This window comes from Paralichthys olivaceus, chromosome 15, assembly GCF_024713975.1.
Source record: "Paralichthys olivaceus isolate ysfri-2021 chromosome 15, ASM2471397v2, whole genome shotgun sequence".
Taxonomy (NCBI): Eukaryota; Metazoa; Chordata; class Actinopteri; order Pleuronectiformes; family Paralichthyidae; genus Paralichthys; species Paralichthys olivaceus.
Genome location: NC_091107.1, coordinates 15,180,896 through 15,197,535, shown reverse-complemented (window position 1 = coordinate 15,197,535; position 16,640 = coordinate 15,180,896). Strand labels below are relative to the sequence as shown.

The window sequence follows — 16,640 nt, the reverse complement described above, 5'->3', positions numbered from 1 at the left end:
CTAAGGAGATGTTTCTTTTCATAATCCTGAGCAACCTGATCAGTTGTGGTTATAGAGCAATAAAAAAGTAACAGGAACCTACTGTCTTGGTGAGTGGGAACTCAAGGTATCAACTGCTACACTTGATATAAAGCATTCAACACAGTCATGACTGGATACTACATAAATCTGCAGTCAAAACAATAAAATGTATGTTAAACTACTACCCCTACTACTACTACTACTAGTACCCATTTTTATAGACTTGCTTTCATGTAGTGTGTAATTTCTTTTCACCTTTCATTTTACTTTCATTTTTATTGTTATATTACTGCTTTTATGTGTACAAGTTTTCCTGTGACAAAGCTCTATATTTATTCATTTCATTTGAACACTACCTTGTTTCCGACCACGTTAACGTAGTTGTCTGGCCTCCTTGTCACATTGCATCCTGCGGATTGGTATTTCTCTTATATTTACTTTTCTTACTTTGTAAAATCTTTTTTTAAAAGTGCTATATAAATAAAGTGTATTATTATTTTCACTAGTAACAATGATAATAACAAAACTAATAATCATCACCATAATGATAATAACAATGATGTCATTATTTATAACTTAAACAACATGTTTACATTTTACCAAATTACAAACAGAGTTGACGTTTCAAAAATATCCGTCGCATTTGATGACGTCACGTCAAATCGACCCCGGACGGCAGCTCAGCGCGGAATTTAAAAACTGTTTTTGTTGCATAAACTTTCCGTCTCGTGTTCCATCCTGACTAAATAATGCGCTATAGGAACTGTAGACATATTAATTAAGTATTCAATTAAGTGAATTTATTTCTCTTTGCGTTAATTTTTTTCGGGACAAATAGTGACGCAATCAAACAGCACCCGCGGTGTTTGTAACGTATGCCTGAGCTAAATATAACTGTGCACAACAAAGAGACTATTTGTCGTGAGATCGATGATCTTTATTGAAATACGATAACTTTAGTCTGGGTAAGTTTCAACGCGCTAGTTACACTGTCAGGCAGAAGCTGTTTGTTTAGCTAACGAGCTAACATGACGTGCGTTGGTAATCGGTGAACCGTTTAGTTAACTTTGAACGATGGAGGACGAGTCGTCTTGTTCTTCGGCGGTGACTGGTGCTGGGACGGTGTCTTTCCTCCAGAGGACACTGGAGCGGTTGTCGTCCACACAGTGTCTGAAGCTCAGAGCCGAGGACGAGGCTCCGGTCGCTGTCGTTGCTCTGCAGAGGTACTTGTCCGATCAGAGTGAGGGGCAGCAGGTCCAGAGCTACACCTACGATGTGACGGTCACTGATGGAGCCTGGAGAGCCAAGTGCTTTCTCCACCCCTGTTTAAACCATCTGGTCCACAGCAACACCCTGAGGACCGGGGCGGACATCAGCATCACGCAGTGCACCTTTGTTTACAACGAGAGGAGGCTGGGACACGGGTACATCTACATTGAGCAGCTCAGGTGTGTTGCAGGGAGATCCGCGGTGCTGCCCCGGGTAAACGATGTCAGTTCGTTGCCCATGCTGATTAAACACGGCATGGAGAGGAGCGTGGAGCTGCAGAGCGATGTTCCCCTCCAGGTGAGCCGCAAACACTACCTGTCTCTGTGGAACAACGACGACCCAGAGGGAGACATGTGGAGCTCCGGTCCCCCCCCCTCTGACACGGTGCTGGACGGTGAGATGCTGCTCTCTGGTGCCACTGTCTCTCACTGATAGTTAATCTGCATTTATATGACTGAGGTGGTCAAATATCATAATATGTTTCACCCTGTACCTTTCCTGCAATGATGATATGACATTTTGTGTAATCAGAATGTTTTCACAAGACATTTTAGTCTATTAAATGAAATTATTAGTTTTAGTTTATTGCTAGTTACTCGAATGGCACTCAGGACCTCTGCAGAGGAACAACTAATTAAATTAAGAGTTTAAAAAGACAACTTGCAAGCTTTGTTTTACAGTTGTTCTTTTCATATATTATATAAACTACATGATATATGAACACCAATATTGACTAAAAGATATTTACTAAATCTGTCTCTCTGTCCACACCAGTTAAAGCCTCTCTTTTGCAAGTACATATTTATCTTCTATGGCTGTAGCTGCCATGTTGCAGTAGAAATCCTGATGATGTGTTGTCTACAATGTTTTCTTTTCAACAGTGTCCAAGATCACACTTCTTTCCAGTCTGGAGTCTTCCTTTAGAAGCTCATGGAATCCTCTGCCTCTATTAGTGAAGATTATACACAAATCCAGATTAAGATTCTACGGGAAGTTTGGTCTGAAGATTGATTACCCCTACCAGGTCAGTATGAACTGTGGTGTTGTTGTGACAAAGTGCAGTTTACTTTCTTCACCTCATGCTCTGTCTGTATATTTCAGGCATACTTTGAAGTTGCTGACCAGAGTGGCACCATGTCCCTTGTGCTTTGGAATGAACTTTGTCCAGAGTTTTACCAGAGACTGAACGTGGGCACTGTGTTGTACCTTCAGAATTACACCCTGAAGCAGAGTTATCCAAACCGGTCACGGCCGCAAATGGACCATCACAGACTGAAGACCTTTAACTCTGTAGGTATGTGCTTAACCACTGATCAACACCTGGACATTTGAAGCTTAGTACCACCACGCTGTTGTGTGTGAAAAGCATTTTTTTCTGAATAGAACAAAGCACAACGACTGTGATATATGGCATAACACTGTCACTGAGCTGTAGTGGTAACTTGTCACATATTTATATTATGAATCAAACAACCTCAACTTATGTCAGCAGCAGGGTTTTGGAAGGTTTTGGGAGTTTCTACATGCATTTGTAATTTGCTTTTAATTCAGCACAACCTAGAGAACTTGTGTGGCTGTCCTGTTCCCTATGATGGCATTTATCTTTCCTTCTGCAGGATTCGACTATATGGAAAAGTTAAAGTATTTCAAAAAAGCCGTGTGTCGTTTAATCCCTTCCACTGATTTCTGAAAGCAGTAGAGAACTACACACATACCGTACACTTTGTCACACTGTCTGCATTTGTATTTTTCCAAGAAATCTGCCTCAACCCTCGCAACCCAGTGTCGATCATCACTGTGGTGTCAACGAAAAGTGTGCTGCCTCAGTGGGGACTGCCTGAGGTTTCCTACCAGTTCACCACCACGTAATGAAACAGTCTTTTTGCTCTATTGTCGTACTTTTGTCCGTCTTTCTCCAGCACGCATTCTGTCATTCTGTTGATTATTAATACTATGCTGGTTAATCTATTATAACTGTGGTTATAAAGACAAATCTGCCATATGTTATGTTTGTGCCTCACAGGTCAGAGTTGGAAAAATTAGCCAACAATTCTGCATGTGATGTCATCGGTTTGGTGACGTTTGTTGGTCGTGTTGAAAGAGTCAAGAGTAAAGGGAACAAGGGCAAGAACTATTCACATTTAATATATTAAATGTAAATCATTTGTGAAGGCTGATTGATTATAATTCAGTTATTGGTGATTGACCAAGTTCACTATTTAGGTCCAGAGAAATACTGGACGTACCGCTGGGTCCACGCTGTGGACGGGACATCTGATCGTCCTTTTATCCTGGAGATTTTTTCCTCTTCTCAACCAGAGATCTTCAACTGTATATGCCCAAGTAAGTCACCTGTGATCTGTGACACGATGGATCTGTTGTCAGACTAAAAAGCAGCTTCACTTGCTTTGATTAAATCACCTTCACCTCTTCCACAGTGACCTACCTGGTTTGCACTCAGATGAGGGTTTGTCAAGTGGAAGAAGGTTCATTGCCCTACCTCACAAGCAGCTGTGAGACAGAGACATTCATCACAGGTCAGTACAACAGTTACTAGAATGGCGCTGCGTAGAACTCATACCCCCGCCAAGGCCAAACAGTCTTCTTAGAAGCTGCACTAAATTTCACACACTGATAGAAATATGTCCCCTGTACCAGGTATTTTTTCAACAAGATCCATGAACTATTCTCTGGAAAAAAGATGAAAATCTTGGTAAATCTATCTCACAATGTGACAGAGAGCATTCAATTCCAGGAGCTTCCCTCTGATCTGTATCCCCTCCAACATTTAATGTGTTCTCCCCTGATCCTTCAACCAAGTTTTGTGCAATCTTATTCTCAACAGGCAGGGATGGAAACATAACCTCTATGGTGGAGCTAAAAATAACGACCTGATGATAAGTGGATGTGTTGGTCACTGCATTTGGAGCTGAACTGTGTATTGTCTGTGTCCACAACAGGCTACCACAAAGGTCAGCCATATGTGAGTGACATCCGAGTGAAGGACTTCATCCAATGGACCAAAACTCTGAAGGACAACGTCGTCCTCCAGAAGACTGCTGTTGGCGGCCATTACTGTTATCCTTGTCCCCCAAATGTTTTTACACAGTCAATGGCAGACACCTCAGGTGAGGGTAAAAAACACAGAATGGTGAACACTTATTTTGTAGTTTTAAGAACATATTCATTTCAAAGGCCAGTCGTTTCAGTCCTCTCTGGACTCTTGAAATGTGAAATGAAATGCTGAGCCCTGCATCAGCACTGAAGCATTATGAGATGCACTCTGTTCTCAGGTGGGCGGCAGGAATCAAATAAAGTCTGGCTCAGCATTCTCCTACAGAGTGAATCTTTATACATTGTGTTTGAATCTTAAAAAGCTTTTCCTACAAGCCACTTATTAGAAGACAATTTATAGACAACAGAACATTCTGTATTAAAAATTCTGCATCTTACAGTAAGAGTGATTGGGTTTATTTGTCCATGGCACATTTGTCATTTTGAAATCTTCCATCTTCAACTCAAGTTCCTCTGGTCGCTGTGGCCGACTTGAAGAGGGAGTTAGAGGCCTTGCAATACAGGGAGCATAAAAAACTGGCAATTCAAGGACAGATCACATCGGTGCGGTACATGAAAACCCCAAAGACCACAAACTCACAAGACACACCTGAGAAAGAGGTAAATAAAAAAACATTATTTCAAAGCAAGATTTCGTGATTAGTGACCTTTTAAAACTATAAAAAGAATAAACTGGTTTCCTGCAGGTGCCAGATGTTTCAACTGTTGTGTGTGAACCAGACACACACCATCATCCCTCAGCAGCTGAGCAGAGTTTGATGGACACTTCAACATCTCCTTCAGCAATAAGAGGAAAAAGAAGAATTCAGACGAGGTAGGATTTGACCCCTGATGTAAGTTTGATATTAAATTTTTTTTTTAGTTCATCAAGCAGAGTTTAAAGCCTGAATTTAATTCAGTAAATGAAATGTGTCATGTGGAAATGTTTTCCAGAAAAGCCACGCAGTCGTCCTTGGATTGTGGTAGCGCTCCAAACAAAAGGTACTGGAGATGCATGTGGTTTTGTTCATCAGTAAACTTATCTCAACCATCCTGAACTCATCTGTCTCTGCTCATACAGAAGAGCCAGACGTCAAAATACAGAGGACGAACAAGAGCAGGAAGAAGACGACAGCATTTCTGAATCTGAGGTCGCTCAGGATGTGGAGAACAGACTGTCATCGCAAAATCCAAATCAAGGCGAGTTACTGGAGCTACAGCTTCACTGCGTGTACCTTCTGCGATTTGATAGAGAGAGTTACATTTGTGACTCTTTTTTTTTGTGCATGTTTTCCACCAGACTTTGATGTTTTCTCCTGGGAAAGCAGCAGCTGGCCGACGCAAAGACAAGAAGTGTCTGAGCATTTGTGTCAAGGTGGTCTTTACAAGGACAGCGTCTCTCAGAGGTTCATGTCTGACGCGAAGAACGTCCTCCTGCAGTGGAGTAACCTTCAGCCAACACACTGGACGCCAGGGCAGAACGCTAACACCATCCCACTTGGGGTTTGTCGAGGATATTACCATGTGACGATATTAGGTAAGGCAGCAGTCTACTAGAATGACTCTGATGCACAAGATGACCCCTCAATGAAAAACACATGCTCCTCTTGGTATAAATTCAATTTCACTCTGCGTCAGAACATCCTCCTGCTCCCTAAAATAATACTGAATCATTCTCATGATGCAGGCAGCATCTCTGTCTTATGATTATCTGTCTAAAGAGGAGAACATCTGCTGTCGTAGTCATTTAACACTGACCGTTCATGTTTTCGTTTTATTACATTTATGTCATTCATGAGTCACATTGAGGTTTGAGACCTGCCCTCAGCAGAAACCCAGCTGCGCATTGTCACAATGAGAAAACTCATCTTACATCTCTCGAGTCGAGGTTTTGGTTTTGTCCCCTTCTGTTGCTTTGTTTGTTTGTTTGTTTGTTTGTCAGCAGGATTGTGCAAAACCTACTCCAAAGATTTCCTTGAAACTTGGTGGAAAGATGGCACATGGGTGAAGAAAAAAACTGTTCAATTCTAGAGCCTGCTTTCAGGAAGGACTGAAAAAGAACGTTTTATAAAATGACCTTTGTTTTTATGTTATAAGGTTGTCGAGCTAAAACTTCCTAAATCTTCCTGACAGGCATCAACAAACAGATTGCGGTCGATGCTGCATATTTTCCTGTTGTGAGTGCAGATGAGCCCAGGGCTGTGGGTCTTCCTCAGTATCCCCATGGCAACACAATGCTGTCCTGCCTTTCTTCAGGCTTCCTCTGTCCTCTCAGTGACACAGAGAACCACAGTGACTCAGCACTTCCCCAGCCAGGTAGGCCAGGAACAGAACCAACTCAGGAAACAGTCGCTACATCACAGACCTGTCAAGTTTTTCTCCACTTATTGCAGGTCATGGTATTTAGTATCATTGTGACAGGTAACGCTGATGCTACAATGTGGTTTTGTGTCTTGCAGAGGAGATCTTAGAGAGTGCCGGTGAGCTGGAGGATAAACATGTCGTGTGTGTTCTGGATCTTTGTCATCTGGGTGGAGAAGCAGTGGAAATCGTGATCAGCAAGATCTACAGAGTTTCAGATGTTTCTCTCAACTAACAGCTACACAAGAACAAGTGCAAGACTGTGGTACTTTACAATCATGACAGCAGAAAGTTATTTTGTCCAGAACCATAACCTTCACTTATTTTAGATCAAACTTCAATTTGATACTTGTAAATTCTCCTGTAACACATGTACAGTAAATGTCACAAGATTTTGTAGTCAGTGAAATATTTTTTTATCGATTGTTGGTCTGTAAAATACGAATGTATTTTTTTACCATCAGAATTCAGCTGTATATTTACTGTGACTCACAGATAAATAAATATAGTCAGTTTATTACAAACCTGTGAGTTTCACTTCTTTGACCAGGTAAAAGATTTTGATAAAGGAATTGTATTTTGATAGGCTGCCGTCAAATCAATACCCAAAAATAAAATCACGTCAAAGATTTTCTAGGTACAAGGCTCTTCCTCAGACCTCACCACCATCTTACATAACCACAATGCATTTTTAACAAATCACAGGATCCATCAGTAATACAGAATATATACAAATCATAGTAGATTAAAAAAAAGTGTACAAAATTACATTGTTGTGCAATACAAGTTTTTAAATATTTGTTGGTTTCCCTTTGTATGCCAGTTCACATGGACTTTGATTCAATGTATCACTAGGATATCTGCTATGTGTATATATTCTGTATTGGTGATATATCATGTGATTGGTTAAAAATGGATGGTGGGTATTTAAGATGGCGACTGTGTTTTTTATCTGAAGTCTGAGGAAAAGCCTTCGTGCTTGAACAGGAGCTTATTATGTGAGTATTTTCCGATTTTCAAAAATTTTGTGATGTCTTGTTTACTCAGAAAAATATTAATTTGACTATTATTTGAAGCCAATAATTAATGTCTAAATAACTTAACTTCTTTAATGAGATCCTCTGAGAAGTGTTGGAAATTATATTTAAGTGCTGGTATCATGTTTTTGAGTGTTTTGTCATAGACTGACATGATCCTGCTTTTCTTCAGTGGAAATGTTCCTGCATTCAGAACACACAGCTGAGAAACACACTTGTACATGAACCATTTGCTTTGTAAACAGTTTGCTCAGAATAACAATACATATGTTTAAAATATTTATTTTCAAATATTTCACAATATCCAGGTCGATTTATAAATAATTCAATATAGCATAATTAATATCAAGATATTTTAGAATGTAAACTTAATTTGTTAATTTCTTTTAAAACAATATTAACAATATTTTTAAAGCTTATTTTGATGGTAAATACAGAAAAAAAAAACAAGCCGTACATGTGACTGTGCAACACCAACTCCAATCCGCAAAAAAGCCTCACCTCCTCTAATAAGACACTTCATTATCTGTTACAAAATTACTTTAATTTTTAAAATCATGTAACATACATATGTGATCTATTAGACATATAAAATAAACAATTATATAGTCTAAACTTTTTTTTACATTCTATTATACAATATATTCAATGTTTGTTTCTGCACGGAAACAACAGAAATGGCTGTGTACCAGGTGTGTTTTGTTCATGTCCTGGCAAATCTCAGACACAGCAGTGATCTGACGTCACGGCTCACACTCGTGGCGTCAGTCACTGTTTTACAAATCAGAAAAAAAGTACAAATGTGACTTAAAAACCACATGCCCTCAAAACAGACACTCGATGAAAAGCCCATGAAGACGAAAAGCTGACAGTTGGAGGAAAGAGAAACAAAATATAAGGTGCAGCAGCTATAGATGTGGAGAGAACTTATTTACAATTCACACCAAAAAAATAAAAGCCCATCCAAACATTCTGGTGATTTGTCCGAAGCAAAAATAATTTAACCCACAGCTGGAGCATAATGCACTGTGTTTAATGAGTAGAACTGAAGTCGCCCACCTTAGCAAGGCAAAACAAACAAATATATAGTTATACAGACATGGACCGAAAATTGGAAACTGAATGATCTGATGTGTGACTATGGGAGGACTTTTTACTTGCACTTCCCGGAAGGTTGATAAATGTCCTAAAATAATGAATGGAAAAATAATTTTAGTTGTCGATGGCACCTGGCTATGGGTCGCCACTTTATTGTTTCTATATTCAAACATGAGAAAGTTCGGAGACTTTTGAGGAGAGACTGACACTTCCCATCTAAAATATATTTTCAATTGCACTTTATCTTAAAAAAGACTGAAACCCATTTAACTGAAGGAAGAAAATGCTTCATTTAATTTTGGCTGAATGACCCTTTTTAAAGACGCAGCTGTTTTTATCACCACACAGCTGTTGCTGCTCTAAAAGTATCTGAAATTCTGCTTGATGAAAATAAAGATTTTGATTCTGAATGTAATTTCTTTTTTCCATTGGTTTCCATTTTTCATGTTTCTGAAGCTAACACTGCGGCACAATCCCACGCAGACTGTGTAATCATTGCGATTGTAGCCTTCAGTGGACACGAGCTGTACCTTTTTAAATAAAGATACCGCTTATATCGACGGCTGAAGGAATGTTAGGATGATTTCATTAAAAAAATATTTCCATATAATTTACATAGTACAATGGCTTATTATACACTTCTATATACATCGTACATCTGTTCTCAAACATTTAAAACCGTATAAATTAACATTCTTTTTCTTTTCAACATGACATTACACATAGGAAGTGTGACAGGGCACCAAACATACACACTGAAAGTGTTCTGACATTTGAGTCTTGTCGGTCTTGAATGGGGCCAATTTGAACTACAGACACGTATTGCATTTAATTTTTCTTTTTTTTTTTTTAACATTTTCTGCTATCATGAAAAAAAGATTCTGCTATTTTTCAGAATTTTGTTTTCATCTCTCGTAATTCCATAAAAACAGAGCAGATTGTTTTTTCCTCGTGTCAACAGAAAATGATCATGTAAATTTAGAAAAAAGAGACTTTTTCTCAAGTGAATGCAATATGCTTCTGTAGGGAACTAACATGTAACACGAAATTGAAGGTAGAAGATTGTCGGATATAAATGATCATAACGTCAGACTCTGACGCAGGCAGGTCTTGCACAGTGCACCGTTACAAGTAGCGTGTGATTGTCATCACAGACAGAGAGGCACGTACGTTTTTTTCCTTGACATTGTTCAACTGCAAATATGGCTCCACCGAACCCCTCCGCACCTCATTCTGTTACCACTGTCATCTCAGCACATCAGATCTCAACCTTTATGTCCACACTGACTGTTTGAGATTAGGAGTGTGGTTACAAGAGATGAGCAGTTGGACGTACGGCTCTCTCAAAAACTAACGGCTCAGGAGATTTTCCCAAACACAGTTAGAACCAGCACAGTGTGTAAAGAATGAGATCTCAACGTCCAGACAGAACCGACTCCGCAAATCACTTTCAGACATATGAAAGACCAATTTTTGATAATTCAACATAAAGACAAATTTAGTGTTTTTGTTGTATTGTATTTCACAAAGTAGCACATTGGAGGTGGCCTTGTTTTCAAGGTAAATGAATTATCTGCTCTTTTTTTCCAATGAGATCACATTCGTAGCAGGAAGCAGTGTGTTATTCACTTGTCAATGAGCCCAGCTGCTCATAATTGGAACAAAATGTCATGACTTCAGGCGTTTGAACTGATGCGATCAAATGACCAGACTTAAATAAACAGGGCAACAGTTCAGAGAAATCACAGCAGGCAGAAAATCTCTTCTCACTGTTTCTGAGATCCTCACTGCTGCAGTTTGCTGCATCGTGGAAAACACACAGATAAGAGGTGTTGCACTCTTCTCATAAAAACATGATGGGGTGAGACATTAAGACCAGTGTTGACCTTTTAATGTCTGTATGAACATTAAATCAATATAAAACTACTTTCTTATCTGATATATTGTTTCAAATATATCTGTAATAAATAAAACATGAAATCATTTCATTAGGGTTTCAGTAAATACTTAAATGAATCTTATTAGATACTATTATTAAAGAAAGATTTTGGAAATACAGATTTTCACGGTTGCAAAAAGCAGCCAATATATATTTGTAATATATCCAATACAAATCTAGATGTCCTTTGTTTTAATCTGATGCTGAAAATAAATTATGACCTACGAAAATATAACTTTGTATTCCAAATGGACCTGAGCTGGATTTTTAAAGCCATAATCAGACTAAACCATCAAACCGCACCACGGTTAAAGGCACACATTGTTTCCCCCCCTCTGGTAGCTTGTTTTTCACCTGAAGTCTCGTGCTGCAGACTTCATCAGAAGCATCAGGACTTCAGAGCTTTGCCATCACTCTCTGTGAGAAGTGGTGTTATAGTCGTAACACTCCATCGTCAGTCCCAGATTGAGGCTTTAAAAATCTAGATAGACCTTTCTAGTTATTGGAGGATCTCCCTCCCTCCAGTTTCCCAGTGTAGCATGTTACATCTGATTACGCCTGATGTTAGATATGATAGTCATCTTATTACTGCATGTGCCACAATCATAAAGCTGTAAAGCTCCTCTCAAGCAACCTGCCACAAACATTCCTGCAAGTAAATCTTTGCTTGTTGGGACAAAATGGGATCAACACCTGAAACACACTCTGATCTCATTCCCTCATGAGATGAAGCATTTTCATCGTTAAGTTCGGACCAGGGGTGATATTATGTTGCTGGGGCGGGGTGTCAAGTTTTAGGTATGAAAACTAATCTCACTGATGAGCCATTATTAGAGAGGAAAATATTTGGGGGGGTGCAAACAGACACTTAGAAGGAAACTCTCTGTGTTAGATGAAAACGTCCACATGTAAACATGTGAAAATTGTGTCTTCTTGAGAGCTTTGATAATCCACTTGTTCTAGCAGCGTCACTGACTGACGACTGAGCGTGAAGTGGGCTCAGCCCCACAGGCTGACGTCAGGTCAGCGCAGCTTCTGCTTGTGGTTTTTATCGCTCCACTCCTTCCTCTGAACAGGCAGCTTCACATCAAAAGGGTCACTATGAGCGATTTTCCACTTTCCAGCATTTGTCTTGCAGAACATGACGTCAAGTTTGACTTCAAATGCCACAACATGGCGACGACACAGAGGGAGACCTCAGCGCTATGACAGAGTCCACAGCGCTACCGGGTCAGCATATTTCGGAAGTCTGAAACACTGCCAGTCTGGTTTTGGGAATGTTGGTACTGCCTTTGCTGCTGCTGCTGCTGCTGCTGTGCTTGCGGCTGTTGCTGCTGCTGCTGCTGCTGGATGTATCCCACAGTGCTTTGCTGTGGAACATTAGTGGCGTGTAAGAATGCTGGAGTAGAACCACCATGTACAAGTCCTTGAGTCATCTATGGACACAAAAGAGAATGTGAACAAACTCAAACTAAATCTCATATTACAATAATAATATTCAACTTAACCTTAATTTTAAGCAAATGTGACTGTTGGCTGATGAAGAACTAGTTACACTCTTTTGAGGAATGTTCTTCATTCCCTTCTAAGTAAATCCAAGAATAAAATGAAGCCCTGATACATGGTTGTTATCTTTTTATGGCACCTGGTAAAACACACCTTAATGATCCATGGAGGATAAAATAATTCAGAGATGATTTCATATCAGACAAAATTCATTTTAGATTATTTCACAGCTAATGATTCAGATGCAGTGTAATGCTTACAATAAATATTATTCAGGAAATAAAAAGCCTGTGCATTAATTTACAAAAACCCATCACAGATGAAATTTAAAGTCTAACATATGTCAGTAGAAACTAAACACACAGTGGCTGATATTACTGCATCGCTACATATAGCGGGTGGTTGCTATACCTGAAAGAACTGCTGGGGCTGTTGTAGCTGAAGGGAGTGCTGGGAGGCCTGAGGCTGAGTGTGGTAGGTTGACTGAGACTGGGGTGGGATGAAACTGTTGTGCGGGAACATGATGGGTGATGTGAATACCGGGGAGGGCACAAGGACAGCGTTGCAGTTGACCTGTTGCATGGAGAACGACGGGGCGAGGATCTGCTGCTCCAAGGTGTATCTGTACAGAGGGTACAAAAAAGAGCTCAAGCACAATGTGATATTTGAGTGTGTGTGTGTGTGTGTCTGTGTGTGTGTAGTTCTCACATGGTTTGGGAGATGCCCATGTTGCACTGGGAAGGCTGTGAGGTGACACTGCTAGTGGGAACCAGCGTCTGCATTGGTTGGTTGAGAAGCATGCTGCACAAAATGAAATGTGTTACTAGAAAAACTCAGTTCCCACACACATTGACACACACACATTGGCACACACAAAAAAAGGAAGTAACTGATGAATAGAACAATTCGTTTTGAATTTGTGTGTCTTTTTTTTCTGTTTTATAGGGCTCTCACCGTAGTTGTCCATCTTGGTTGAACTCGTTGTCTGTGTGTCTTTGGTTTGCATCCTGCAGAGGCCGCGTGTTAGTCTGGGAGAACATCATGGGGTTGCTGTAGAAGGGCATCGTCAGACTCGTGTTCGTCTGCACGGGCAGACTCACTGCCTGTACTTGCCCGTCCCGTGCAGTTCTTTGCTGGACCTACAATGAGATACCATACACTTGTTAGCAACATATAAAAAATACTTTTCAATTATGCTCATACATCCTTCCTTTATGAAAGTACAGAATTATGAAGGAGAGGTTTTAAATCTGTGATCTTTAAGTTCCATCCATCACCTGACAACTGAGGTTTTCATTTTCTCCTCTGTATTTTTGCTACAACGCAAACAAGCTGCAACTGCAGTGAGCAAGGGAAAGAGAAACTGGATTTAAAGCTACTGCCTGTTGTTGTTGTGGTGGTGTTTATATCTTTCGATAACAGACTGTTCAAGGGCTGAATCCATAACCTTTCCCCCATTGTGCCTGAAGTAGGTTATGAGACACCACTTGCTAATTATTGCATGTATTTAGATTATTATATAAGTCAGCTATGTTTAAACACTTCTTGTGTTGTTTTAGGTTTTCATGATCACCTGTGTGGAGGGTGAGCTGTTCTCTCTCAGGAGTGAGTGAGGGGACGAGCTGTGGGCCCCGCAGGCTGGTGGTTTTGGGTGGCCTGAGTGCTGCCTGATCACCCCTGACTGGCTCTGCTGGGCCGGCCTGCCCGGGCCCTGCTGCTGGGCCTGGCCAAAGTCATCGTGGACAGGCTGCTGTAACAGCATCTAACAAATCCACGTACACAGAAAATATAAATTTATCCTTCCTTCACTTTAACAGTGATTTTTGTTGAAAAAGTATGTTTATTATGAAAAGTAACAAGGCTCAAATGCCATTCTGCATATAATTGTAAAAAGATGTGAGTTATTATGTTCAGTGTTTAGTCTGCTTAAACTCACAGCAGTATGTCTATATTGCCCTCAGTTTATTCATAATAAGTCGAGGTAACACTGAAAAATAGGTGTTTGCGTTTCAAATCACAGCTCATCTCTTGTCATCTTCACACCTGAGAGGCATTGATATTAAACAAAGAGACGTCTCATCTTTATTGAACAAACATTATGACACGACAGAAGAATCTCTTCTCTGTGCATGCTATGTAGGTCATGTAGTGGTTTAGAGAACGCTTGGAGCTGAGCTTGTTAGTGCTGGCCTCTTGGTGGGGCCATTCCACCATTACACTGTGAAGTTAGGCAACATGGGCCTATGATGTGATATTGACTTTCTAAATAGTTGACATACAGGTCTGATCATTTGTATGTCAGATGTAATCTGTGGCTAAGAATAAATAACAAATGAATACATAATTACATAGATGCTATACATAGTTTCATATATACTTTAGGCTGCATGGTGTGAGATTTTTTCTGTTTAAGAGTTACCTGGAGGTTAGCCAAGTGAAGCTTTTCCTTTATGTCATGCAACTCCTGCTGCTGTGTCTTAATGTCAGCCTGCAGAATTCGCGTCCTCTCCTCCAGCTGCTCCTTCAGCTGGTTCATCACTCCGAGCTGAGGCTGCTGCAGCTGATACATGGACGACTGTGGCTGAGGCTGCTGCTGTGTTTGCTGTTGCTGGAAAGACATGATCCAAAAAATCAACTGGGAATGAGCAAAACCTAACAGTTTTTTTTTGTACTGCAGCTGTGTTATATTATTTTGTATTCCACATAAAGTAACTGTATGAGGAGACAATCATTTGTCATATAATAATGGTTAATTCTCGTGATTAGAAGACTGTAGACTGTATGTCAAGGGGATAGTCTGCACAAGCAACAAATGAAGACATGCAGCAGCAACAGTCAGAACAGTAAGATATTGTACACAAACAGAACAGAGGAAGTCAAAAAGGCAGGAGAGGAATTCTAAACACTGACCATTGCGGAGTGGTTGCTGCAGGTAGGAGAAAGGGGGAGGCTCATTTGGGGGACGAGGTCAAAGGAATTTTGTCTTTGTGCCAAATTCTACAAGGGGGGAAATGACAAAGTTTTACAATCCAGCACTCTCTCTGACATAATAATGTGCCAATTTGGGTGCAGTTGTTTTTCACTGAGCATTTTTATCTCTAAAGACATGGAAAAGATGAATAAACTGACCTTTGAACTACTAGGCTGGAGTCTGGCAGACGTCTTCTCCGTCCCAATGGAAGCAGACTGCCACGAGGGTGTGCAGGCCTCTGTGTAGGAGTTAGCTGTTGCAGAGGAGAGAGGTCATCTCAAACAAAGTGGACTGGGTATATGCTCAGTTAGATTGTAATCTGTGTTTTTCTCTGATAACCACAACAAAGATAAGTTATATATAAGGTCTTAATGCTCTTGATTAAGTTTTTTATGCATTACTTTATCTGTCAAGTGCTTGCTGGTCAGTGCAAGACACAGTTCTATCATAAAAGGACTTCTAAGAACTTCTTGGCTGCAAATAAATACTAAAATTAGCACCTTGTGGTTGTCTGCCTCTGCCAACCAGTTAAGTTACAGAAAATATGGTCACAATCTTCCCTTCTGTTTCTGAGTTATGTCATTGAAAAGTTGCCAGTAAAGTATTTTTTGCAGAATATTTTGATGCCAGTGAATTTTGATCTTAACTATTTTATCCATTTAGACATTTGTTTTAAATGCTGTCAATCACTATATGAATTCTTGACATATTGGCTGAAAATATCATTTGTGAGGTCACAAGATTTATTCAATTCTATTTCTATCTGTTCCACTTTAAGTCCAAGTTAACGTTTGTGCGAAGTTTGAAGAAATTCCCTTAAGGTGTTCTTGAGATATCTCATTCATGAGAATAGGATGGATGGAAGGACAACCCAAACACAAAGCTCTGCTGCTGCTGAGGCATAGTAACTGGATGAAATGGAAAATATGTTTCATAACTCAGAAAGAAAACACTGTGCTACATAATGCTTATTAATATTTAACTCTACAGTCTCTTCTCTTTCAAAATACTTCCATTTCATCCTAAAAAGAATATCCACAGATTTTCTTCTGCCTTAAACTTATACATTACCTTTCTTCTATTGTTAAAGTCTATTGCCTATAGTTTTGAAAAAATTTCTTTGAAAAAAATGAAACACTGATGATAGGTGAAGGGAAGATGACAACAGCAGCAGGGGTGGCTGGTGGAAGAGCAGATGAAGTCAGAGAGACTGGAGGCTCAGACAAACAGGCCAGGCTAAAGTAAACCTTGGAAACATTTAATCATAGATGCATCATCATCCACATATGTAACAGTGGGTGTTTTATTGACTTATGATCTGTTTGTGTAAAGAGGTTTTAAATCTGATCACAAGATATTTTCAGATTAAAATACAAAGGCTCAA

The 16,640-nt window shown here is 39.8% G+C and overlaps 2 protein-coding genes across 5 annotated transcripts in view; one reads left to right on the top strand and one right to left on the bottom strand.

Annotated features, from left to right (window-relative positions):
- Positions 1–657: 657 nt before the first annotated feature.
- On the top strand, positions 658–7,229 carry radx (RPA1 related single stranded DNA binding protein). The gene is made up of 15 exons (XM_020085295.2): positions 658–1,684; positions 2,172–2,314; positions 2,392–2,584; positions 3,047–3,155; positions 3,314–3,414; positions 3,514–3,633; positions 3,729–3,827; positions 4,251–4,418; positions 4,814–4,965; positions 5,052–5,179; positions 5,299–5,346; positions 5,426–5,544; positions 5,645–5,881; positions 6,478–6,660; positions 6,804–7,229. Exons 1-15 carry the CDS (start codon positions 1,096–1,098, stop codon positions 6,938–6,940), a joined length of 2,526 nt encoding a protein of 841 aa, XP_019940854.2. The 5' UTR covers positions 658–1,095; the 3' UTR covers positions 6,941–7,229.
- Positions 7,230–8,008: 779 nt separating this feature from the next.
- npas2 (neuronal PAS domain protein 2) overlaps positions 8,009–16,640 on the bottom strand; it is a 34,895-nt gene continuing 26,263 nt past the window's right edge. For 2 of the 4 annotated variants that reach the window (XM_020086152.2, XM_020086151.2), the window contains exons 15-22: positions 15,415–15,509; positions 15,196–15,282; positions 14,705–14,893; positions 13,859–14,047; positions 13,240–13,424; positions 12,994–13,086; positions 12,697–12,907; positions 8,009–12,215 (exon numbers count right to left, since the gene is read on the bottom strand). In XM_020086152.2, coding sequence (XP_019941711.2) covers positions 12,003–12,215; positions 12,697–12,907; positions 12,994–13,086; positions 13,240–13,424; positions 13,859–14,047; positions 14,705–14,893; positions 15,196–15,282; positions 15,415–15,509 — 1,262 coding nt within the window. In that variant the 3' untranslated portion in view covers positions 8,009–12,002. The remainder of the gene's footprint in view (positions 12,216–12,696; positions 12,908–12,993; positions 13,087–13,239; positions 13,425–13,858; positions 14,048–14,704; positions 14,894–15,195; positions 15,283–15,414; positions 15,510–16,640) is intronic. The other 2 variants (XM_069539470.1, XM_069539469.1) reach the window with 2 other exon arrangements.